The sequence below is a fragment of the Mugil cephalus genome, chromosome 19 (assembly GCF_022458985.1).
Source record: "Mugil cephalus isolate CIBA_MC_2020 chromosome 19, CIBA_Mcephalus_1.1, whole genome shotgun sequence".
Taxonomy (NCBI): domain Eukaryota; kingdom Metazoa; phylum Chordata; class Actinopteri; order Mugiliformes; family Mugilidae; genus Mugil; species Mugil cephalus.
Genome location: NC_061788.1, coordinates 13,288,366 through 13,312,515, shown reverse-complemented (window position 1 = coordinate 13,312,515; position 24,150 = coordinate 13,288,366). Strand labels below are relative to the sequence as shown.

The window sequence follows — 24,150 nt, the reverse complement described above, 5'->3', positions numbered from 1 at the left end:
GTCTTCTGCGTACGCATACATTTCTTCCTCATCTCCTGAACCGAGAGGGCTACATTTCTCCTCCTCGGCGAGCCCCCCTCCCTCCCTCCTTCCCTCCCTCCCTCCCTCCTCCCCTTCTGCATTTTTCATAGAAAAGGTTGGTTTGGGAAACACACCCCCACCCTGCCCTCTCTCTTTCCCTCCCTGTCTCCAAGCAGGGCCCAACCCAGATCCCCATTCTGTCCCTTTGTCATTCATCTGGCCTCATCCTTTCACTGCCGGGATAAAGGAGCCCGGTGCATTGTGGGTAGGCTCCGTTTTAAAGAAGGGTCCCCTCCCCTGTGTGTGTTGTGGGAGAGATGGTTTTATGTTACCCCCGCACACTCAAAAACTTTCCAACACACTCTCCTCTTGTGCTCTCTTTCTAATGATTAAGACCTGAGCTTTGCACCACAATCCGGCTCTCCGCTAACAACCTGCTTTTGCCTCTCACTCTTTGCTTTAGCCTACACTCCAGCATATCTGTCCCCCATTATTTATATTCATTCTCAAATGATCTTTGTGTCGTTCCGCCGAGTCTTTCCCCCCGCTGGTTAGTTCAGAATGATTTGTGGGAAGGCAACAAAGCCCACTCTCGCTTTTTTTATGTTTTACGTTGGTGCTGATTTTTTTCTCTTGCATCGTGAAGATGCATAGAAATGAAATGACTCTGAAAAGCGCTGGTTAAACCGTGGATCTGCCCGTCTCCTCATTGAAAGGCCAAGCTTCTTGTCTCCTTCGCTCTTTCGGTTGTAATATTTGTCTTAATCAAGAGTATCAGCGGCCTGTTTCTCGAGAACAAAACTTTGAGCTGATTCATAATCGCCCCCGTTTCGCAGAAACGGCGAGCCGATTGTGTGGCTGCCGAGATGGTCGTGGGAAAAAAGCGGCACAACAATACATGTCAGACCTGTTTCGTGTTGCAACATTTTCTGGGTGTCGACCAGCTTTAACTGAGCAAAAAGGATTGCAGATGTGGTGGAAATAACGGCTGCGGTTTTGAGAGCCTTATGTTGAATTTGAGCGAGAGAGAAAAAGAAAAAAAAAAGGGTGGTATCTCACTTCTGGTTTTCCTTGACAAGTAAAACTTATTGTTAAAGCAGCTGTTAGAACTCGCTTTCTGAGCGGCAGCAGCTGAACCGTGCATGACCCCGGCTCAGATTTTCAGCGCCGATTGCAGAGGCCCGCGCTGACCTGATGCGTTTGCTTCGTGAGACACAGGACACTGGGGAAAGTCAGCTCCTTCTAAACTGTCTGTGTTTTGATACCGTGGCAGGCAGGACGAGTTATCTGGCCTGACGCTCGCTTGTACTTTCCTCCCTCCCTGCCTTTCTCCCTCCCTCCCAGTCTCTCACTTCTGCAGGATGTTTTTGTTGAGCTGGGTTCCCATTGTTCACACACTGAGTTGGCTGGCCTCCCAGGGTTGCTGCTGGCTGCTAGGCCCCCTAATAGGTTCTTCATGTGCCTTGGCTTTCCTTGCTCATCTTGGTCTGGCCTTTGCGTGGAGGGGCCTTGCGTTAGTGAGCCAGACAGTGCAAGGCATTTTGGGAGGAATTTTTGCAGAGAGGCAAAATAAGATGGATATTTGTTTGGGGAATTGCAGCAGTTCCAGAAAAACCTCATCATCGAAATCGCTTTAGTTAAGAAGCGAACAGGCCACACCGGCAAATGTGAAGCTCCAAGCTCTACGTATGTGTTTCTGTGGTTTTTACATTTCCCAGATAGGAGTTAACCATCCTTGGCAGGTTGATGTTGCAGCAGCTGCAATCAAGTGCATCTGTGTGGTTATCTTCCATCTCCATTCAAAAGGCCTTTGTTCAGAGGCTCATAAAATATTCATATCCATGCTTCCGCCCCTCATTTGAAAGGTTACACTTGATCTGTAACACACAAGATTAACTGAACATCTTGTGATATGTGTAAAGCGCAATTTAACTGGCCTCGCAACAATCAATTCCTCATTTTGTAACGGCTGCTGTTCAACGTGTGCACAGTGATAAGGGCTTCGACCGTGGTGGTTGCGCGTGCGACTTCCCCAGAACGCGCTGGCATTGATTGCCATCTGATTGCGCAACGACGTGCGGCCAACGCCTTGACTGAATCGAGATCCGTTGCATATTTGGGATGAGAGCTAGCATGCGTGGATTTCTGAGTTATTGGAGGAACGCGTGGAGCGGTGACATCAGCACGAACATTTGGTGCCCTTTCCAGTGTCGCGATTCAGACAGTGGGTTCTCTTCCTCGTAGGGTGCGGCCGTATTGCACACCTTCTCAAGCTGGAACTGTGTCGATGTGCGCAATCTACAGTTGACTGACATTTTTTTTTTCTGTTAGCTTTGTTGCAAGTCTCAAGGGTGGGACAGGACTTGGTGACTTAATTCACTTCATAGCTCCACCCGAAGTCAACCTGAGTATTTATGTTAAGGGCTAACATTAACCCTGACGCTGTTTTTATTCTGCCATGAACATCATGGGTTGCTTCGTCTTTGCAGAGACAGAAAGAGTATTTTTCTGTGTTAAGCCAGCTACCTGTGACTGTGCTTCTGAATATCAGTCTGAACTACTGGGTCACAGCGATCCGTATCAATTCCTCAAGGGAATGATTGGTCTATAGATTCTAGAAAGACTCTAGTAGGTGTTGGTGGTTTTTCGTGTAAACAACAGCAATTTTGTTGAGTTTTCTAAGCAAGAGATAAGAGCTTATGTAAGAAAACAAATACGAAATTGGTCGCTGGATCCTCACTCTAGCGCCACTCTGCTGGCTGCACATGGCAGTTGCGGTATTTAAATGACGGTGCTGCGTAAGTTGCGCGTTGTCCAGTTACAGTCCCTGCTGGTGAAGTGAAGCCACGCTTTCAACCTGGACTGGGACGTTAAGATTCGGCATGAAATAAATATCGATAAGTGGAATCGATAAGAATGAGGGCTAATGATATAGATGAACTGAACCAGTATCGATGACCATCCCTGTTCATACGCAAAGACACGGGCACCGTCATGCTAGTATTTGTGTCCACTTGATGCATGCACGTCTGTTATTATTTCATTTTGACTCTGTTTTTGGTCTCTACCAACACCTTGACCAAATATCTGACTCTCAGCCACTACATACTCTCTGATGTGCTCCATGCTGGTGACTCAGTCTGCCTGCCATTTGGTTTAAATCCAAGTTTCCTTTCTGTATTCAACCGGGACAGATATCTCTATCTGACACGTGCGGACAATGTTTTTATTTGCATCTTATTTCGTCGTTATCCTGGTGACGACTCTGCTTCCTTGCCTCTATGTTTGAATTCCGCCGTCCAGATTTCTACCTTATCAGCACATTTTCTGCGTAGTCATTTTGTTTTGTAAAATACTTTCCTGACAAGTCTTGGTCCGTTTCGGGCTCTTTTTCATCCCTGCCTCACCGACTTGAAGCCCAGAACGATTTGAACGGCGGCGCCAGCTCACACACGGCAAAATCAGCGCAGAGTAGTGATTCTGCTTCGATGACAGCGAGCTTTGAATCCCGCTGATACTGCATTTTCTTTTTGAAAACAAAAACATGTCTGTCGCTAAACACGACCGCCGAACGCCCCCCCTCCCCGAGGTCTGCCCGTGAGTAAGAAGCCGAGTAAAAGAAATAAAGGGAGAGGGAAAGGGAGAGAGAGAGAGAGGGAGAGAGACAGGTGGTCAGGCTGGTCTTTTCCTTGCCCTCCGCTCCTTTTTGAACTTTTCTTTCATTCTTCCAGTTCATTCTGTGCTTCTTTCCATAGCTCCAGTGACAAGGCGCTCCATTCACTGCCTCATTCTTCCACCCCTCCCTCCTCCCTCCATCTCCCTCACACACCCCGACCCCATCCCCTCCCTCTTGGCTCCTTTGTCTAGCTCGTGGGGGCCTGCTTTAGCTGCTATTCACCAGCCAGACGGACCGCCATTGACTGGACCCCCACCACCACCACCACCACCACCCTTATTCACCCCTCCAACATCCCTCCCTCTGCAAAACACCCTCACACACATATGCACACAGCAACCTGGCCATTCTCCACCCTACGCCCTGTATCAGGCAGCTGCTATGCTAATAGGGAGGAAGGGATGGATGGAGGGAGGGAGGGATGAGGAGGAGAGACAGAGCAGCCAGCCTATAGTCAAAGGACAGAGGGAGGGAGAGCAGGAAGAGTGACCCTGCTCCTTCATCTCCATAGTCATGCCAGAGCAGCAGCAGACCTCCTGTTACACAAAGGGAGTCCCCCGTTCCTCCTCCTCCTCCCCCCTCTCACCCCTCTTCCTCCTCCCTCCACCCCTCTGTTCCCCTCTTTCTCATTCAAATCCATTTTATACCCCAGTGGTAAAGGGAGCTGTAAGTGCAGTATGTAAAGTAACCTTACTCCTGCCCTGCGGGCGTAACCATTCAGGGCTCAATACACAGAGAACAGCCTGTTTGTGTGTGTGTGTGTGTGTGTGTGTGTGTGTCCATTCCCCTGCTTTGTTTAGGACCAGAGCCCATACCTCCACACACACACACACATACACACACGCAACTGACACCTGTCCCTGAGTCTAGCTGCGTCCCCCTCCACAGTCAAATAGCTGTAGACACATTAAAGACGTGCATGCTTTGCATATACAAACAAACTAATCACAGTAATTTACAGTCAATTACAATTATTCTGTAATTCATTACTGACAGCTAACTGTAACGAGGGCAGTCTAATACAAACGACTGCAGCAAACGCTTGCATCATGTTCAACACGACAACTTGAGAATTGAAAACAATGGGAATTAGTGAATCTAACATTTTTTTCCCCGAGTTCAGCAGGTTGATCGTAAAGAGTATGAAACCAGAGGCCACAGTAATGTGGCCTCTAAGTTGCATCTTTTGCTCGGCTGACTGTCCAAAATCTTAAAGAGAATTTACTTTTTTAAAATGGTCAAATGTTAAATTTAATCAGCGTATTAACTAACAGATGCAGCTCTAAATCCAATGATTCTAACTCTGTATGCACCTATATTACATCAAAAGCCTGGATAGTCTTAGAAATTTACTGAATGACGTCACCCAAGCAGTTTTGTTTCTCTGATCTAAACTAGTTTATATTGTCTCTGGATTGTTTTTTATTTATTTATTTACAGCTGATATAGTTACGTAAGCCTGGGGTGGATGGAAACACACACAAGCATACTTTATGTTTAGGTCCATATCCAGATAAAATCAATGTTATTGCCATTGACTGTGGTCAATTTTTATCATACTACGGTGAAGAAGGAAATGAATGGATCAACAGTCCTTTTATTTTCTTGAACTTTTCTTCTGCATGAAAATGAAGCTGAAATGTCTTGATCCGTGAGTGATTGTAATGCTATGCTGTGCGCATATGTCTGTGTGTTGGTATGTTTGTGTCAGCAGCTTTTTCCCCGCTAGCATGTGTGTACATCTCATTTGGTGTGTTTCGGGAGGGGGGGGGGGGGTTGTTGGCAGGAAGGCATTTCTCTCTCTCTCTGTCTCTCTCTCTCTCTCTCTCTCTCTGTCCCTCCTGTTCTGTTATTTGCCCCTCTGCAGTGTGACCCTGTGCCCCATCAGGGAGGCACGTCCCATTTGACATCTGCCTGTTTGCAGGAGGAGGGAAGGGTGGGGGGAAACAAGGGGTGGGGTGCCCATATGGAGCTTCAGCCCCCCCACCCCAACCTAGCCTTCCCCCGTCCATCACACACACACACACACACACAAACACACACACACACACACACACACACACACACACATGCATGCAAACCACCAACTCCACACCTCCTTCCTCTCAGCACCCTTTGTTCCACCATGTATTTACAGTTGTTTGCAAAAGTTTCACCACAATTACACACTTGGCTCAGAATTAGACGAGACAACAAATATCTTCTGTATGACATGTGCGAAAGTCTGGCACCGCACTTACATCCAAAGCATTCCCAGTCTTCTCCAGATGTTGACTTTGCAGACTCCAGACAGTGACCTTCGCGATTAGGCCGCAGGTAAAGCTTCCTCACGACGAGCACGCTCCACCACTTCCTGCAGCTCCTTTGCAGTTGTACGGCTGCGTTTGGTCTTCAAGATTTTGTCAACTGTAACTGCCATTTCTTACTGACATCAGATAACCATAAGCTGGAAAGTCTTTCCTCTCCTTTCTTTCCTGGGTGTGAATTAGTTTAATTTTAAACACCTTCTCAGCCTTCGTTTGACTGTTATTGCAGTGTTCGGGGAGGACGTTCATCAGGCCTCGACCCGCCTCGACGAGCCGTTTGAGGGATTTCGAGCTAATGAAGCGTCTCATAAATCCCCAAACTTTTGCAAAAAATGTCACAATTAACGCATGAGAGATCTACTCACATTTAAATCCTCCCGGGCCGTACATGTTGTAGGATAGACCCTGCGTGGATTATCCCCCCGCACACAATGATTCAGTGTGCTGGAGGCACAATGACCAGGCCGGCCTTAGGACCGGATCTAGGCTAACGAGCTTGGTGGAGTTTAAATGGCCGAGCGCAGCGATGACAAAACCTGACGGTGATACTGAACTCTGCCGCAGCACTTTCCCTGTCAAGGCCCGCTCCCTTTGTCAGACAGGCTGTTTGTGATAATACCTCTTGTTGCGGCTTACAGTGAATTAGGCTGTTAACACATATTGTGACACAGCTGCTGCTGGAATTCTTTTCGCTTATGGTAAAAAAATAATAATAATGTGGATTTATTCGGATTTGGAAATTAATCTCTATATGCATTGGCTGAATTGTTTCTATCTAGGGTGACCGGGTGCAGATCCTTCATTTAAGCCGCACAGATGGACGGCAAATTCAGTGCAGGGGAAAAAAAGTAGAGTGAGGGTATCTACTCAACAGATGACAACATTTCTGATTCTACTGGGTTTTTAATCAGGCAAATAGGCAGTGTTACAATATCACGGTCAGAAACTCTAGATATTATCAAAAAATAAAATGTCAATTATAGCTTAATATGGCAGCAGGTCAGGAGACTCCGCTGATGACAATCAATGAGAAATTACACATGCCTTTTGAAATATGATTTTATTTGCTCCAGTGCAACATATTAATAATTTATTTTATGTTACGCTGAAAAACCCACCAGAAAAAAAAAAGCAAAAAGTACAATACTCCCAGTATCAATGCTCTTATTGCTGCTACACATTCAGCACCACATGGAAGTGGTCAGAAAAGCACATACTGTACTCTGGCTGCAGTCCAGCCAGGGGTTTGTGCGCCACATACAGACATGTTGCATGCTCACAAGGCAAAGAAAAGCCAACAATAACAACAACAGTGCTCAGCGTATGAACTACCTGATTGCAGCTTTAGATCCATTATGCTGAGAGGTGTTTAGCCCACTTTTGTGCAGCTTTGAGATATGAAGCGTTCGTACACATTAAACAGCTAAATGTCATATATGGTTATGTGTGCACACTGCAGTGTCAGCTATAGAAGCTTTGTGTTTTTTTTTTCTATAAACATAGTTCCTGGTTCAGAAATGAGCAAAATCATTATCTGAACAATTTGACTCTCTACAAAGTTTAACGTGTCAGAAGTCAGTCCTGCTCACATAAATGAATACGAGCAATATGCATTTGCGCGTACGTGTGTGTGTGTCCATGTGTGTGTGTGTGTGTGTGTACATGTGTATCAGGGAGTAATTATGGAGAATAAAGACCTGCTTGTACAGAGTGAAACTGTGGATTTTGAAGTGAGATGGGAGATGATTTTCTGTTTGGCTGAGCAGGCTCAATGGTCCTATTCAACTAGCCCCCTTACTGCCCATTGTCCTCCCACCACCAGCCCTCCACACAAACACACACGGCTGTAGTGGAATTGGAGTGGAGGCCTGGGGGAGAAAGAGCGGCGGAGAGCGGAGGGAGGGGGAGGCTACGGAGTTCCAGCTGAATCTGAGAGCTGTTGGGGGGAGTAAAGAGAGGAAGAGTGGGTGTATGGAGATGGAAACAAAACTGTGACGCTTGAGTCCTTTAAATGTCACATCTATATATATATATATATATATATACGCACACACAAGACGTTTGATGTCCTTTAGCTGTAATTAGTCTCCAATAGATAGATAGATTACTTTATTCATCCCCAAAGGGGACCAATAGGTGCTTGGTCAACTTTCTTTATTTCTTGTCACAATCTAATAATTTAATCCTTACACTCTAATGTGAATCTAAGTGTGATAAAGTTGTTGACGTTTTAAAAACTTTATAATTTCCTCCCTTAAGCACAACACATTCTGATGCACGTCTGCACCCGTTTTTATTTTCCCATGCATAAAACGGTCGTGCTCTAAGTTAGACCCCCTTGTCCAGCAGTTAACCAGGTCCACATGACAGAGGGAAAAAAAAAGCCACCCTCACAACACAATGGTCAGTGTGCAAACAGAGAAAGGCCACACAACAGTCTGGCAAAGGCGTATGAGGAGCCCACACCCGCCAGGGGTTAATAATCGTCTGTCATTTGTTTGGAGCCCTTTTCGGACATTGATCCGGGCCGCGTCTTTAATGCCACCTGGGGAAAGGAATGCGCTGGGTCTCCTATTGTGTCTGCCTGTCTGGGAGTGCACCAAGTGGTCATGTACCCTCTGTGTGAGCGCGCGTGTCAGAGAGAGGTCAGTCCGAGCAGAATGGGTCCGAGAGTCACACTGTGCACAGAGACAGTGGAAATTCTTGAGGTCACTTGGTCAAGGGTCATTTGGTCTGTGGTGACTCAGAGACAGCAATGGTGACGTGTGGAAGATTTAGTAACACGCGCTGAATGTATCTTAGAATGTACGAAAGTGGGTAGTAAATGGGGAATAACCAAGCCAAACAACCGCTTCACTGCAGATTAAAAAGAAAAAACCTGAGGTGTCGAAGGCCTTGCTTTGCCATGCTCAAATGAGGCGCACAGACGGAAACCTGGGGAGCCCTGGTTCAATGTGTCTCCCCAGAATATAAATTTATGGGGAACTGCATCTTTTTCTTTCCAGATTTCGCATCGAGTAACCGTCATGTCATTTCCTAAAAGCCTGCTTACCATTCAAAGGCTCACGACGCTCACAATCCACTCAAGCAAATGTGGTAAACCAATTCCCTCATCTCTACTACATCACACTGTGGGATACTTGTTGTATGTCAGCGTGCAGTGTTTGTGTTACTTTTGAAATAGTGCGCACTTCATGCTCTGAACGCGACAATAACTTCATTATGTTATTTACTTAAACACGTTTACAGTATACACCGATCCAGCATAACATTAAAACCACTGACAGGAGGAAGTGAATGACGTTAACCACCATGTTCTGCTGGGAAACTTTTGGGCCTGTACATGCACCACCTAAAATCCACCCAAGACACGTACAAGCCCGATCCACAGAGGCGCGTCTCCTCAACCCATCATTCGCTGATGACTCACAACTGTTTTGGAGACACAAGGGAGACCGACACAATATCAGGAGGGTGGTCATAATGTTATGCCTGATCGGTGTATAACTGCTGGTGTTACACAAGGAGGGAATGAGACTGCTGAAGTATGTCATGAAGGTGTAGTAATATTTAATTTATGAGGTACTCTAAGGTTAGAGCTGTTCCAAAAGGACACACACACACTGGTCAACATTTTTATGATAATACAGCAATACAAACCAGCACATTACTCCACTTCAAAGTCCAAGTGCCATGGCATGTAAAACTTCCAAGCTGCCACCATGAAACTTTCAAGAAAAACAGAAGGACAAGTGGTTAATTAACCGAATAACAAAACAACAAACCCATTTATAAAACCAAGTGGACAGTAATCAACTCATGACTGGAATTGTGTTGTTACTTCTTCTTCTTATCTAATATTTTAACAAAAGCAAATGCGACCTTCTAGCTTTTTTTTTTTTTTTTTTTTTTCCTAAATTTTGTCTTTTTGGGTAGCCATCTGTCAGACCTCAGACACAGCTGGGGTTTGAAGGAGGGGGGAGGGTGGGGGTGGGGAGGGGGGTCTTTAAATGCTTGTGGCCTCCAGTAGAGCTGAACTTGAAGAAGGAAAGAAAATGATGAGGGGTTTTGGTTACGGTCTATGCTAGGCATGTTAGGCAAGTGGTGGTTATGGTTAAGCTGCGTCTCTGGGTCAGTGTCCTCTGAAGCGGGGGGGAAACGCCACGCCGTGTGGAGAAAGTCCTCTGTCAGCAGGTCAGCAGACATTGGCAGGAGAAGCTCGCTCCTCGGTCTTCACTTGCTGATTTGACGTCTCTTTTGTTTTATAATCCATATTTGCTTGACTCCATGTTGTCCTCTGTCCATCCTGCTTTTCAGAGGCTCGTCTTCTCTACACATATCACTTGTTATGTGGGAACTCTATTTCTTTAGAAACTAGCCTTGAAGACACTGCACTGATCTCAATGAACATCTCCTCTACAGGCCATATGTTCACAGCATGTATATCTCGCTCCCCTCTGTGTGCGACCTCTTCGTACTAATGACTGTTTCAATGAAAATGTCCTAAAAGGCTGAGGTCTGCCTCACATTCTGACTAAAGTTCATGTTTTTGCTCTATAGTGGAGAGAAATGCATAGTAATGGATGATATAATGCAACTATTCAATAATGCAAAATTAAAGACAAGGAAAATACTTGAATAAGCATCTTTAGTTATCTTGACCGTATATTTCGGATTAATAACATTTTTCTAAAAATGAACCTTTCACACACAGTTTGTTAAGAGAAGTGGTTTCTGCATGTGGGGAATATAGATCGGTAACAAGTTATTTAAAGGGCTACACCTCAAAGTTGATTTGAGTCAGTGCAGGCTTCCACAGCACCGTGCAAAATGTGGCTACAGATGCCGTCGATCAGCTGAGGAAAGCGCTCAGGCTGGTAGGGGACTAAAAATACAAACGGAGCTGGGGGCTGATGTGCGGAACCAGCTGAACCCTGGTGGGAATTTTCCAATCAAATTTGTGGTGAGCTCAGACCGTCTGTTGGAAAGTTTTTTTTGCATAACCAATTCAAGTTATCGCTTCCTCCCTCTCCGTGGGAACCTCTGTCTCGCTCGCTCGTCTCCTGCGAGGCAAACCTAGCCGTGCGCCATGAGCGCCGTCAGTGAAGGTGTGCGCCATGTGTGCAGAAAGCAAAGTATGCGCCTCCGATCATCTGTGCCTGTTTTTGTTCTCTCTTTTCTTTTCTCTTTTCTTTTTTTTTCTTTTTTTGTTGTTGCTTGTTTGGTAGCTCTCATCCAGGCAGTACCAGGTGATCTGGCCTGCTACGGAAGGTCACCGCTGTGATGTCACTCCCCCTTCCTCTACGGATATTCCCAGCATTCTCCTGCCAGCGGCCAGGAACTCAGGGAACTGAGAGCAGGAAGCCTGGCTCCTTCGTAGGAGAGAGAGAAGGGACATGCAGGCCTGAGATTATGTGTTAATTCTGCAGTGCTGGATGACTCATCATTTGCTGGGTAAATATATGAGAATGTCTATTTGATGGATACTGTGTGAAACGCATGAGGCTCATCTGTAAATGGAGCAATATCACCCCCTACTGGTGAGCTTGAAGCCATTTAACCTTTGTGTTTTGTACGTGATTGATTTGTTCGTTTGTTGGAGGGTCTCACTCTGCTGCGTGTTTAGAAATAATTGTTTGTAAGTGGGCTTGAAAATTATTATTCCTTTGAATAACCTCTGGTAGTAATGCCTGCAAATGCTCTTACTTAAGGAGCCAAATCTGTTGTGAAATCTGTAACGTTTCCATGGAACCTCAACATACAAACAGCTGCCAAAAACATAACTGCGAGAAAGAAAGATGGTGGTTGTGTCACAATTAACAACTCCTCAACTCCAAATCCGCCGTATAACTGAAGCCCTTTTTAAGCAAATGCTTCAGTCAAAGCCTTTCAAATGCAAGAATCCACGATGCTAAAACTACAGCGAAAAGTGGAAATACACCCAAAAAATGGGCCAAAGGGGCTGCATACATAACTGATACAAACAGTTTATTTGACACTTAATTTTTGAGCATTATTTCTTTTTCTTTTTTAAATGTTTTTTATGTCTTAAACTCCCCGTGGGTCTAGGTTTATACTGAAAAGTTAATTGCGCAATGTCATCACTTTGGTTTCTTAAATTAATCAGATTTTCCCGTTTGGATATTAACTGTATGAAATGCATGAAAGGCCATGATTCATCAGGTCAGTTACAAACAAGAACAATATTCGTCTGGGTTTACTTACCCCAAATGGCTTTCCAAATTAAAGGAGGGGTTTTAGATACAAGTATGGCGTTAATAAGGAGACAAGATGTAGGGAAGGTGATTATCCTTAAATCCTGAAAACAGGGAAGGAACCTTTGTCACATTTGTATTTGTACCAAGGAGAGGGAACCCTATAAACAGCGATAATAATTTTGCGACAGCAACACGTGGCAAACAGTATTGACCTTTATTGCCTTTTATTGTTGTGACAGAGAACCACTAAGACAACAACGTATTTCTTCATCGTGCACCTTATACAACGCTGGCTCGTGCTGCATGTCAGAATGAGGAGCCGTGGAGTTTCCTCACTTCACTCAGGTGGATTTTAGAAGTTCCTCGTCTGTAAAAGAGCAAAGTGCATTCGCATTTAAGTCGTATCTGCAGTCTGAGCTTCACTTTGTCGAGATGACCGTGTTGGCTGTTGGAGGCTACTCATGTTTAAGCTCTGTTATAATCCCTTTATTCTCTCACCATCTTTCACCACCCCGCAGTACTCCTCACACTCTGCCTTGCTGTAGAACTTGTTGGCATTTGTCTGGCAGAAGCCCTCTTTGTAGGACAGGCACAGACCAGCGTCGGAGTAAAAGGACCACACGACTGGCTGCCCCGTGCAGGGTTTGGCTGTCATGGGCAGACGGCACACGGCTGAAGGGCGAGAAACACACAGTCACAACTGTGCACCATAGTAAGTGGTATTTCTTCGTCCTTGGTGACCCCAGCAGAACTCAAAGACCGCCGTTAAACCGAATCAACGTTATTTTGTATTTTTCTCCTCACCCTCAGTGCGACATCTCTGCAGACACTCCCTCTCCGTCTGAAAGTTGTTCTGATTGCCCATACAACCTCCGTACTGGAAGAGTTCACAGCTCATTGAGGAGGAGTTGTAGTAGTAACGCTGGTGAAGCCCGAAACATGGTCCCGTGTCCGGCGCTGCTTTGCAAGCCTCTGTGGAAAGAAAGAGACGGGGAGGGAATAATAATAATGACACCAAATAATTAAAACATCAAAACCCGAATTTCTGATCTGCGATTTCGTCTCAATGACAGTCCGACAAGCGGTTGCAGAAAATGAACGAATGAATGGCTGAACTGGCCATTTGACGAAGTGGATCTCTTACCAGTCGCATTGAACAGAGGCATGTCGATATCACCAGAGCCCTCCGCATCTGCAAGAGCCAAGGAAGGGACCACAGTTCTCCTCACCCGCTGTATCACAGGACAAACACAAAGGCGCCCGGAGCCCAAATGAATTCGCCATCTTTCTCCTAGACTCGCTCACGTAAATATCGCATTGCTGCTGCCGCTGCCATCATTTCCCACATTAATAAAAGGTAAATTCTTCTCGATTAATTAGCCGAAAAAGGAAAAAGAAGAAAATGAATCGAATTTGTGAAAGCACATTTAGATGAAAACATAATTCAAGGTGACATGCATGTAATATAGCTGAGGTTAACTTATATTTTCAGTACCTGAGGCTGAGGCTCTGCCGCCTGCTCTCCCGGAACACAATCGCCTACAAAGAGATCAAATAGACGCTCATGATATGTAAAATTATTATCTAATGTGATTTTCTGTGTACCTTTAGAGGCGTGTTAATGTGAGTGTGACGATCAGTGTGTGCTCTACCTTTGTCCTGTCTAATGACAACATTGTCGTCGGTCATTCCCTGTTGTCTGACCAGTGTTTTGAAGTCTTCCAGCACAGTGGGCCTCACAGACTTAGTCCGACCTGAATATGGCAGAGCAATTCGGATAACACGTTGACGCAATTCTAAAAAATGTATCCAGACTAGAGGAACACAAATATTTGTCTCCCTGTTTATCTGAGCTGGAATTGCAGGAATCTGGCCGACGTACTGTAAAGCTTGACAGAGGTGCTCTGTTGGCCCCCCGTCTTCTGTTTGTTCATTATCACTATGGCATACTCAATGTAGTTCGTGTGAACCACGTAGGCATCCACGTCCGCCCCCCACTCTACAAGAGAGACAGACAGAGAGAGAGAGAGAGAGAGGGCACAGGTCAGAGTCAGTCGAAACTGGGAAAAATAAATAAATAAAACGAGAGGTGGGCCACTGCCGGACGAAAAAAGACATACTTTCAACATGGTAGAAAAATCGCCCTGGTGTGCTGGTCAGCTCGTAATCCCCGGTCCTCTCCATGCATGTTCCGCGTCTGCACACACAACGTAGAAAATACAGCTCAGTAGAGGAACGGTTTATGCCTGTGCGGAATCGGTGGTGGTTCTAGGTTCTGGGGGCGGCCATGTAATGGGGCCATCTGGGTTTGTCTCTCCTGATGGTGCATCCCTGCGTGCAATATTTAACACTGTGTCATCTTATTATGGTGTCATGTGTTTGGAATATGTCAGATATGTGCAAAGCACAGCAGGCATCAAAGTCTGCTTCAAATGCTGACAGTATTATTTATTTTCTAAATAGTAGGCTCTGATACATGGATTTGGATCGGTGTTATTGCCCTTCATTCTTGGTCATGTGTTATTGGGTTAAAGTTTTGTATTTTTAATCCAAAGCCATAAGGTAAAACCTTGTACGGGTAGCAGAGCCCAGTGGCATAAAAAGGAAATATTTAAGTATGTCAGTCTGTTTTTAAGAATAGTTCATGTAATACTAATAATACATTTTATTTGAAGACATCTTTCTAGCCACTCAAAGACACTGTACAAAGATACACAGAACATCAGATGGAATAAGCAGATTTAAACAGATGTGTTTTGAGTTGTGATTTGAAATGGGGGTGTGGATCAGTGTTTCTGATTTTGGGTTGCACGTCCGCCAGTTTTTAAGAAAAGTGAACGTACAAAACCAATTGCAAGGCATCCAAACCTGAGCACGGTGCGAGTCATCTTGAGTTTGTTCGCAGTGGCACCTCTCTGCAGCACCAGCTTGCCAATGGCTGCCTCTCCCCTGCTGTGCTGCATATGGGGACATGTACTGGCCTTGGCAACATCGTGCCATGTTCCCAAAAACTGTCAGGAGGCGTAAACAAACATAACGTTTTAATGAGACACATAAAACCCACGGCTGAAATAAAACCTGCCGGTTCAGTGCTCTGTTTTGCAATCATTAGAATAGATTTTGGAAAGGTAAATATCTAGAAAGACTGAAAATATTACAAACTGAAATTACGTACAGCATAGAACTAACAAGAGGTCCAATTCATCCACAACAAAACACATTCAGGATGAAAGAACGAAGGATTAATTTAATGACAGAATGAAAAAGGCAGAAAGGAAAACTGACAGGAAGCAGCAGTGTGCATGTCTGCACCTCTAGATTTGACATTTTATTATGCTTAAATTCCAAACGACACAATATTACTCATTAAAGAGTAAAACGTAAAACATTCGAGGCACTCACCCGGGTCACATCAAAGTTCTCCTGTGTGGGGTACAGAGGGTCAGGGAGCGTGACGGGGAGTCCCTGGATGATCCCAGCACATCCCAGCACTAGCAGCGCAACCAGAACCACTGCTTTCTGCATCCTGTCAACCTGTCTCTGACCGTGCCCCTGAAGAATCGCCTCCTCTTGAAAAGGACGCGGGGCATTGAACTGCTACGGGCTGTGTGCGCTGTGGCCTCTGCATGTACTGACTCCCACAGCCAAGTAAAAAAAAAAACAAACAAGCGAAGGAGCAAAGTTCTGCTTCTCTGTATCTCTCTTTGTAGTTTGATTTGTCTGGGCACCTGACCACTTAAACATTGGACTTCAGAGTTGCAGCAATATCAACAAATCAATATATCTCATGATTTGAAAGACCAATGAGTAACAAGCACACTGTGGTTGATCCTAATTTTGTGTGTTTGTTATGTAAGACAGATAGTTTATTGTGGTTCTGTGTATAAAACCAAGAACATCCTCTCCCTGACTGACAGATTTTACAAAGCCAGTGTCTTCTGTTAGATGAGAAGTTATCTATTTACGTTCTGCAGATGTCCTTCCTCAAGGATCATTTTGGGAATAGCTCTGCAATGTGATCGTGGATGTAAACACAGCCATCCACTGGAACCACATTAGAAATGAAAGAGAGATATGATTTTGAGTAGTAGTAGTACTCTAAGTTGTAGTAGAAGTATTGATGAGTATTGAAGTAGTATATACTGTATAAGTGTTGACCACTTCCCAAGTAGGAGGTGCATCTTATTCTGGAAACCTCTACTTGAGGTACAGAAAGGTTTTGCTTTCCAACCAAATAGCATGTTATTTAGATTTAGAACACAGACTTTTAAATGTTAAATGTTATCTTACATTTTTTGTAATGACTTCTGAATTTATGTCTTTCTAAATGTTGCTAGCTTATTTGGAGGTTCAAACAAACATATAACATGTATTTTACACTTTGCATTATAAGATAGAGGTAAGATACTCTGAATGCTCAAAGAAACTCAATTTGCACATGTTTTCCCCTACAGTTTTATTTCATTTTGACTTGAGTAAAGTGACAAGACTTACATTTATAAAAAAATCAGCGCTATTATTTCTGTCAGATATTATTTCAGCCTTCTTTCATGCCCTTATTTTTGGTAGGTAGCAGTGGAGACAGACAGGAAGCAGTGGGCTGGGAGACGAGAGACGTGAGGGATATATATATACAGTGGTGGAAAAAAAATTTCAGACTCCCCATGCAGTTCTGAAATATTGCATTAATCACTCTTAGGTCTTCAAGTGCAATTTCTCTTAGTACAGTCACAGACAAAATACTAACAGCCCTAAACAGCCATTAAAAACTTAAAATTAATTGGTTCCATAAAAATACATAATATATTTTGAGTATTGGGTCATTTTGGTACTCACCACCAATGAAGGTCGTGCTTTTAATTAAAAGTCACATTTTTCTGTTGCCGTGCTATATAAAGCCAGTACATTTGACAGTTCTTCAGATACAAAAATAGCTAAAACAAGGAACCTAACGCAGGAAACACGCCTGAAGATACAGATTCTCATACAGGAAGGGTACAGCTGCCGCCAGAACACCAGAAATAATGCCCCTCTTGCCACACATCCAGGGCCAATAGAACTTGGCTGCAGGAGCACAGAATCCAGGTCTTAGAGTGGCCAGCTAAATCCCCGGACATGATCCCCAATGAAAATCTGTGGTGGATTATCAAAAGGTCTGTTTCAAAGCGCAAACTGAAGAATTTACAGGAATTCAATTAAATTAGAATTGGACAAGATTACCCCTCAACAGTGTGAAAGGCTTGTGGAGAACATGGCAGCCAGGATTAGAGCTCTACTGCTGTTAATGGCAGGACTACTAAATATTAACTTGATGATGTGATGGTTTATTTATTTTTTGTTCACTTTTGAACACATTCCCTGTTATTTGTGGACTTTGATACTGACGATGTTGAGAACTGACGTATTGTATTGAAACCGTCAAGAATTTAATTTTGTTAATTTTTCTTGTAAACAATGAACAAAATAAATCTAATTTGTATTTGTTTGTGTCTGTCTAATGCAGTCACACCTTTTGAAACACACAAAAAGATTTTTCCACAAATATTCATGATATTTGAGATTGTGTAAAATTTTAAGCGTGAAAAAAAAACTGAAAAAAAAAATAATAATAATAAAAAAAATGTTTGTGTCTCGATCCTCCTCTTCAGTTTTTCCACATGATCTCTCAGCCTACAACAGTAAACAAACAATAGGACAGAAAGTCATCCTTTCATTCTGTTTTTCACATCTAATAGTTGAATATTAACACAAGTCCCTGGGGTACCTTGAAGGCTTATTGGCATTACTTACCATAACTTTTGTTGGATGTCATTTCACATTTCACGAAAAAAGCAAAGAAAAAACTTGAAATGCAAACTAAATTGGTCTTTTTTATGATAAATAACAACAAATAGAGATTCTTGTTAATGTTGTTGCAAAGTGACTGTAGACAACTGTCTGACCTCACCTGGTCAAATAATACCAGCATATTCTCCTTGTGCAGGAATCCTAGGGGGCTCCACGTTTCTTTTTGACCTCTTAGAAACTGGAGGCTGATTGGAGAGAAATATTGTATATTTACCTGCCACAGGGAATGGATCACTCTGAATACAGACACACATCACGGTGTGAAGCATGTACCTGAGGCTGAGTCGTCGTCTCTGTCATCCCTTCGACTGGTACACACTCACCTGGGAAGACAGAAAGGGTTTCACACAAGTCAAAAAAAATTCATGTTTCAATTCATGTTTTTCATGTTAGCGCATTAAACAGAGGTCTGTCAAACAGGAAATGTTTCTGAGATTACAAAGTTCTTAAAAATCACAAAAATGCTCTCAAAAAAACATGAAGGCATTATAAGAAAAATAAAAGGTCTGAGAAAATACTGCTGGGAAAACATAATGAAATGATTTACTGCAAGACAGTTCGCTATAGTTTCATCCAACACAATCCAAGTCACTCACAGAGTTTCAGCTAAGAACAAGTACTGTATGTGTGTGTCTGTACCTTTGTACTGATTCATAATAACAGTATCCTCGCTCATTCCGTGTTGCTTGGCCACAGTTTTAAAGTCCTGCAGCACAGGAGCACCCACATCTACAGTCCGACCTGAAGAGGAGAGTTGTTTATTACAACATAATTCTCTGATATGTATCGAAAGTACACATTACTATTGCAAGTTAATATGTGGAATTATTATTGCAAATAATAATCTACAGGGGCTGGATTAAACACAGGGAGCTTGTGTAAAAATTAGATTTAAGTCAGAACTATGAAGTGTTATCACAAATGTGTGATGCAGTTATTTTATTTAGGAGGTTAAAAGATTCAGGTTCACAACTTTTAAAAATTCAGGGACAGGGACACTGTTGTTGTTCAATGTGTCAAAAAGAAAAAGTTCCAGACATCCAAACTGTCAACTAAACAGGGAAAAATCACTGAATATGCTGATGATTACCTCCTATTCAGAATCTGTCAAGAAAAATGAAGGCGTCATTCTACAAGATTCTCTGTCTGATTATGATTTAGGATGACAATCATATGATGATTGCATGTTTACGTCCACCATAATTTACTTTTAAACAGATAAGTTTTAAGATAAGTTTTAAGACCAACTTAACATTGAAGATTATCATCTTTTAGATATACCATGACCTGGATGACTGAGAACCTTCACAGGCAAAATAAAAAAATGTGAAGCTACCGTTTAAACTCACACGCAGACATCATCATACTTGAACACTCAAGAGTGGTGACTCACTATAGAGCTTGACCGTGGTGGTTTTATTTCCTGATGGTTTCTCTGTGCCTAGCTGGATCAACATGGCGTACTCGTCGTAGTTGGTATCCACCACAAAGGAATAAACATCTGCCCCAAACCCTGCAGCAGGGAAGTTTAGTTTGTCAGGAACACATATTTTAACGCGGTGTGTAAGACATGGAACAGAACCAGAGAAAACATACTTGCCACATGATGGAAGAATCGTCCTGGAATGGTGGTCAAACTGTAACGTGTGGACGACTCCTTACAAGAACCGTTCCTATACGTGGAGAGACACAAAACACACCAGAGGTTATAGTGAGTGTGACAGACTCTAAAACTCTGTGTCCAGCTGCATGCACACAGGTCTTACCTGAGAGTAGTAGATGTCATTGTGAAGTTGTCCTCAGAAATGACATGCTTCAGCTCCAGTGCAACAGTGATAGGGTTTCCTCTCTTGCGGTGCATATAGTGAGGGCACGTGGAGACCACCGCCACCTCATACCACTTCCCCATGAACTGGAAACGAGAACTTAATGACTGCACATCCAGTCAATTACGTGTGCAACAATCTTAGGGGCTGTAGTAAAACAGAAATATCATATTAGCAGCCATTAGCCTTGCTAACTTACACTGACTAGACTGACACTAACTTATAATTAAATTAAATAACAAAATCTCCTTTTCTATAACCATTCACCTTTTCGAGATCAAAGCTCTCCTGTGGGAGGATAAGAGTTTCTGGCAGGGTAGGGGCCCCCTGGAGGCTCCAGGCTGACCCCAGGACCAGCACAGACACCAGACTCACCACTCTGTGCATCCTGTAAACTGAAACTGAAAACTGCACCCCGTCTCTGAGAATGTAGAGGACACTATGCCGTCCTCCGACAGTCCTTCTACACTCTGCCAACCTTTCTGGGTCAAACCAACACCCTGTATACGTATGTTTGCAGAATCTGAAAGAGTAAAGTTCTGATTATCGCTTTATCTGTCCCTGCGTGTACACATGTGTTGGATGGTGCAAACAGTCTCAAATGATTCACTGGACTTCAGCATTTGGAGCTAAAGCAAGCAACCAATCAATCAATACATGTTAGCATTTAACTAAGGGGCTGCGTTGCTTTCTGTCGTTTTGATACCACCACAGAACATCGAACATGTTCCTGTACCAAGTTGTTAAATCTAATTTCTCTTGGTATGCTGATATCCGCATCACAGCGTAGGCTAGCTTTCATTTCTAGTGCACCAGCAGAAACGTACTCATCTGCAGTGAGATCCGCCCCCTGGTGTTCACGAGAGAGTCGGACTTAGACATGACGCACAAGTCAGCGTTTCCTTGCGGTGCTCTTTACGGCACATACAGCAAGCAACAGAAAACTGCAGATTATGTACACACACACACATACTTGGTCTCAGGTTGGATATTTATTTAAGTACACAAAGAAACAACATAACTGATTATTTTACGGTGGAAGAGCTGCTAAGATGTTTTACTTCAGGAATAGCATTGTGCAGAAACACTACATAAGAGTAAAATCATAAAAAAAGAAAGCGAATAATGAACCAAAAGTAAACATATGCTAACTAAGATTATAATTACTGATGCTACTAAAGGTGGCAAATATGTAAAATCAAGAGGCTGAAATATAAACTCCATCAGCTACATATAAGAAGAATTATGTTGGCTGGAAGACAGTTCGATCTAGACGAGCTGGAGCACCACGTCAGAATACACGCCTTCATATCAGGAGCGGTGGGAAACCTGCAGGGAGTAACAGAAATTAGTTCACACCCACATTTACAGTTATCTCCTCTGGTTGGTTCACATTTAAAAAAGAAACAGTGTTTCACCTAACGTCTGGTTCCTGATGGAGGGCAATTTTCTGTTGATCAGAAAACACACAGAAAAGAATTACGATCATGAATTGAATTCTCATGGAGATCCGTGCACGTGTCACGTGTATGTGCAATGTTCACTATCTTCACCTGCTGGAGGTGGAAGCACAATGGACTCTCTGGGGAAACCGTGGGACAAAGCGTAGGCAGTAAACCTCTGAATCACATCGTTCTTGAGTCTCCGAGTGCGACCTACAAACAAATTCATGCAGACAGTGTTGAGTCCTCAGCGGAAATAAAACACCCGGGGTCTGAAATGTGATATGAACAAATAAATAAAAAATAGGTCTCACCATAAAGAGCCACCTGTGTGAACTCTCTGTTGAACACCCTGTGCTTGAGAACAAAAGCGTATTCAGTGTAGTTGGTGTCCACAACTGTGATGTCCTTCACCATGTTATGGCCTGAAGGAGACACACAGACATGAGGAGCATTTCTCAAATGGATAAATTTGGGGAAATATACACAAAAATGTTGCATATTACTATATAAATCATAAATATTCCCAATATATAAATCAATACATATTAAAGTACATTTATAATGTTTTATAAACCGAAAAGACCTATTTGAAAGAGAAAATTCTTTACATACTTTAATTTTATTTAAGTAATAAAACAACTAGGAACAAAAAATTGGACTACATTTGTATATTTACTGTGACTTTGACCACCGTTCTTTTGCCAGTAATATTGTTGATGCTAAATTTAAAGCCGAACGCCGCCTGTTGAGCCCCAGTCAAATATTTACATCGTCACGGCAAGAGGTCTGATTAACCATTGCTTCTCTTTTAGCTTTCCCAGGATCAGGCCAGAGAGGACTTACGCGTGCTGAAGTAGGTGAACTGTCCAGGTACGCTGGTCTTCTCGTACTGGTACACTTGGCTCAAACACCCCAGAGGCCTGAAGCACAGCACAGGGAAAACACAACATTTGTACTTCTTTCTTTCCAAATCTTTCCACTCATCTGCTTTATTGCTCTTGCGCATATTGTCTTGTGGCGGCACATGATACGTCGCCCCTGCACACTCACGTGGCGTCCCACATTGTGAGGTTAGCGTTGCCGCTTGGCAGCGGAGTGATGATGCCCATTGAGACCTTCACTTTGTCTCTGTAGGGGGCGAATCCTGGGGCGTCATAGGCGAAGCCCACGCGGTACCATTTCCCTGCAAACTGAACACACAACCACACACACACACATAAGAAAACCGATCACCATGTCATGCACAATTTTTTTTTTAAAACGTTCTGTAATTTTCTGAGTGCTATGTATAGCACAATACGGCGCTGCTGATCATTTAAGGCAACAACAGGGTGTCTGTGGGACTGTGCCACAAACACCTACAGAGCCCATGTTTGCGGAGGAACATGTCACCCTAGAGAAATGCTGTGGCTCATTTACCCGTTTTTAAATCTGTAGCATGCTGCAAATAGTCCGTTTAACCGCAGCGTCTATACATAGCTCCTTTAAAATATGGACGCTCAGATGGACGGACAGAGATATAGGTTCCTGCTGGTGCATCCTGACTGAGGCCCTGTCCAGACATGGTACTGATATGTGTACTGACACTCCAGACACACTGAGATCGGATCAGGAAAATATTCCTTCTTCTTTGTGGACTTTTGAGATGTATTAGGCTTTGTTAGGACACGTGTGGGAATGGTGAGGTCAAAGAAAAAAGTCACAGTCATCTCGAATCAGACCGACGATAGTGTGACCTTCTGATAAATATGGGACACAAGCCATGTGTTTGTCTGAAAATCAGGAAAACAAATTGGCCTTTCTCTTTAAAGGGGGGGAGTCACGCACTAAACTACAGATAATCAGGACGGTTTGAGCAGAATTTAACTGAAAGTTAAAACCCTGATGTACAAAAACAAACACCGTGACGAGCGTGAATGTATGCTGAACGTACCCTCTGCAGGCTGAAGTCTCTCTGCGGCTTCACGTCTGCCTGCAACATCATCATCAGGCACGACATCACCATGGCAGCGGCGGCGGTCCTCATGGCTGTGCGGAGGAACGAAAAGCGGCGAGGTGGCGAAAGGTTAAGACGGGGTGTCCGACCTGAATCCGAAGTGAACGGCACGGCGGCAGGCACAGAGTGGCAAAGCCTGTGGCAATGTTTGCTTTTTGTGTTGATCCACCCACCTGGTGAGCAGCCAATCATCGCTTAGGATCAGGGAACAGTGGCCAAGTGTTGAAGATGTACGGTTTCAAAATAACCCGTCATGGGTACGGGAATATATCGTGCTTGTGGTTTGTTAAATCAGCTGAGATTTATGAGCATCACTCACACGCCAAGGCAAGATTTCACAAGACCTTTCCCGCACTGAAGGATCTCGAGGAACAAGCCACGAGGGACCCGAAACTTCACAAACACCTCACGGCCCTGAGTGGCTTTCAGTTCCCTTATGTAACGGAAGAACACTGCATTCACTGATGGCTTCAACTGAAGGTTGATATTTTCTTGTGAAAGAAAAATGAATCAATAAGTTCCGGAAACCACAGTGTTAGTCACAATTAGAGAAAATCACCACCATTTTCTTGTAAAAGACTGGTTTCATTTCCACTTTTTTCTTTTTCTCATTAATTTTCCTCATTCTGGTGTGAAATACCATAGAAAAGATAGAGAACAGCGTTCAACGGTTACAGATGGAGATTTAAAAGCTCGACAATAAATCAGCGTTTAATAATTTAAATGCAAAGTTACTGGGAAATAAGGAAGAACCTGAGACTCGGAGGTTGGGCCAGCAGCAAAGAGAATAAATGTATAAATGCATTATGAGTCTA

General features: G+C 43.6%; 3 protein-coding genes across 6 annotated transcripts; all 3 read right to left on the bottom strand.

Moving 5' to 3' along the window:
* Positions 1 to 12,416: 12,416 nt before the first annotated feature.
* Positions 12,417 to 15,831, bottom strand: LOC124996423 (alpha-1-microglobulin/bikunin precursor). The gene is made up of 10 exons (XM_047569428.1): positions 15,624 to 15,831; positions 15,090 to 15,232; positions 14,342 to 14,418; positions 14,104 to 14,220; positions 13,874 to 13,975; positions 13,717 to 13,760; positions 13,366 to 13,453; positions 13,026 to 13,193; positions 12,720 to 12,893; positions 12,417 to 12,588 (listed from the first exon to the last, which is right to left on the bottom strand). Exons 1-10 carry the CDS (start codon positions 15,744 to 15,746, stop codon positions 12,563 to 12,565), a joined length of 1,062 nt encoding a protein of 353 aa, XP_047425384.1. The 5' UTR covers positions 15,747 to 15,831; the 3' UTR covers positions 12,417 to 12,562.
* Positions 15,832 to 16,658: 827 nt separating this feature from the next.
* On the bottom strand, positions 16,659 to 20,860 carry LOC124996425 (protein AMBP-like). 4 transcript variants are annotated; one of them, XM_047569434.1, is made up of 9 exons: positions 20,722 to 20,860; positions 19,835 to 19,980; positions 19,665 to 19,741; positions 19,462 to 19,581; positions 18,708 to 18,809; positions 18,342 to 18,391; positions 18,169 to 18,253; positions 18,012 to 18,016; positions 16,659 to 17,891 (listed from the first exon to the last, which is right to left on the bottom strand). In XM_047569434.1, the coding sequence occupies exons 2-7, from the start codon at positions 19,975 to 19,977 to the stop codon at positions 18,173 to 18,175; spliced, it is 573 nt and encodes a 190-aa protein (XP_047425390.1). In that variant the 5' UTR covers positions 19,978 to 19,980; positions 20,722 to 20,860; the 3' UTR covers positions 16,659 to 17,891; positions 18,012 to 18,016; positions 18,169 to 18,172. The 4 variants fall into 4 exon arrangements, with proteins under 4 accessions (XP_047425390.1, XP_047425389.1, XP_047425387.1 ...); XM_047569433.1 differs by lacking the exon at positions 20,722 to 20,860 and adding an exon at positions 20,162 to 20,715 and having other exon boundaries at positions 19,835 to 20,041; XM_047569431.1 differs by lacking the exon at positions 20,722 to 20,860 and adding an exon at positions 20,162 to 20,713.
* A 6-nt stretch (positions 20,861 to 20,866) lies between these two features.
* On the bottom strand, positions 20,867 to 23,475 carry ptgdsa (prostaglandin D2 synthase a). The gene is made up of 7 exons (XM_047569429.1): positions 23,273 to 23,475; positions 22,390 to 22,529; positions 22,183 to 22,259; positions 21,651 to 21,761; positions 21,448 to 21,549; positions 21,313 to 21,344; positions 20,867 to 21,223 (listed from the first exon to the last, which is right to left on the bottom strand). Exons 1-6 carry the CDS (start codon positions 23,363 to 23,365, stop codon positions 21,313 to 21,315), a joined length of 555 nt encoding a protein of 184 aa, XP_047425385.1. The 5' UTR covers positions 23,366 to 23,475; the 3' UTR covers positions 20,867 to 21,223.
* Between the last annotated feature and the right edge of the window lie 675 nt (positions 23,476 to 24,150).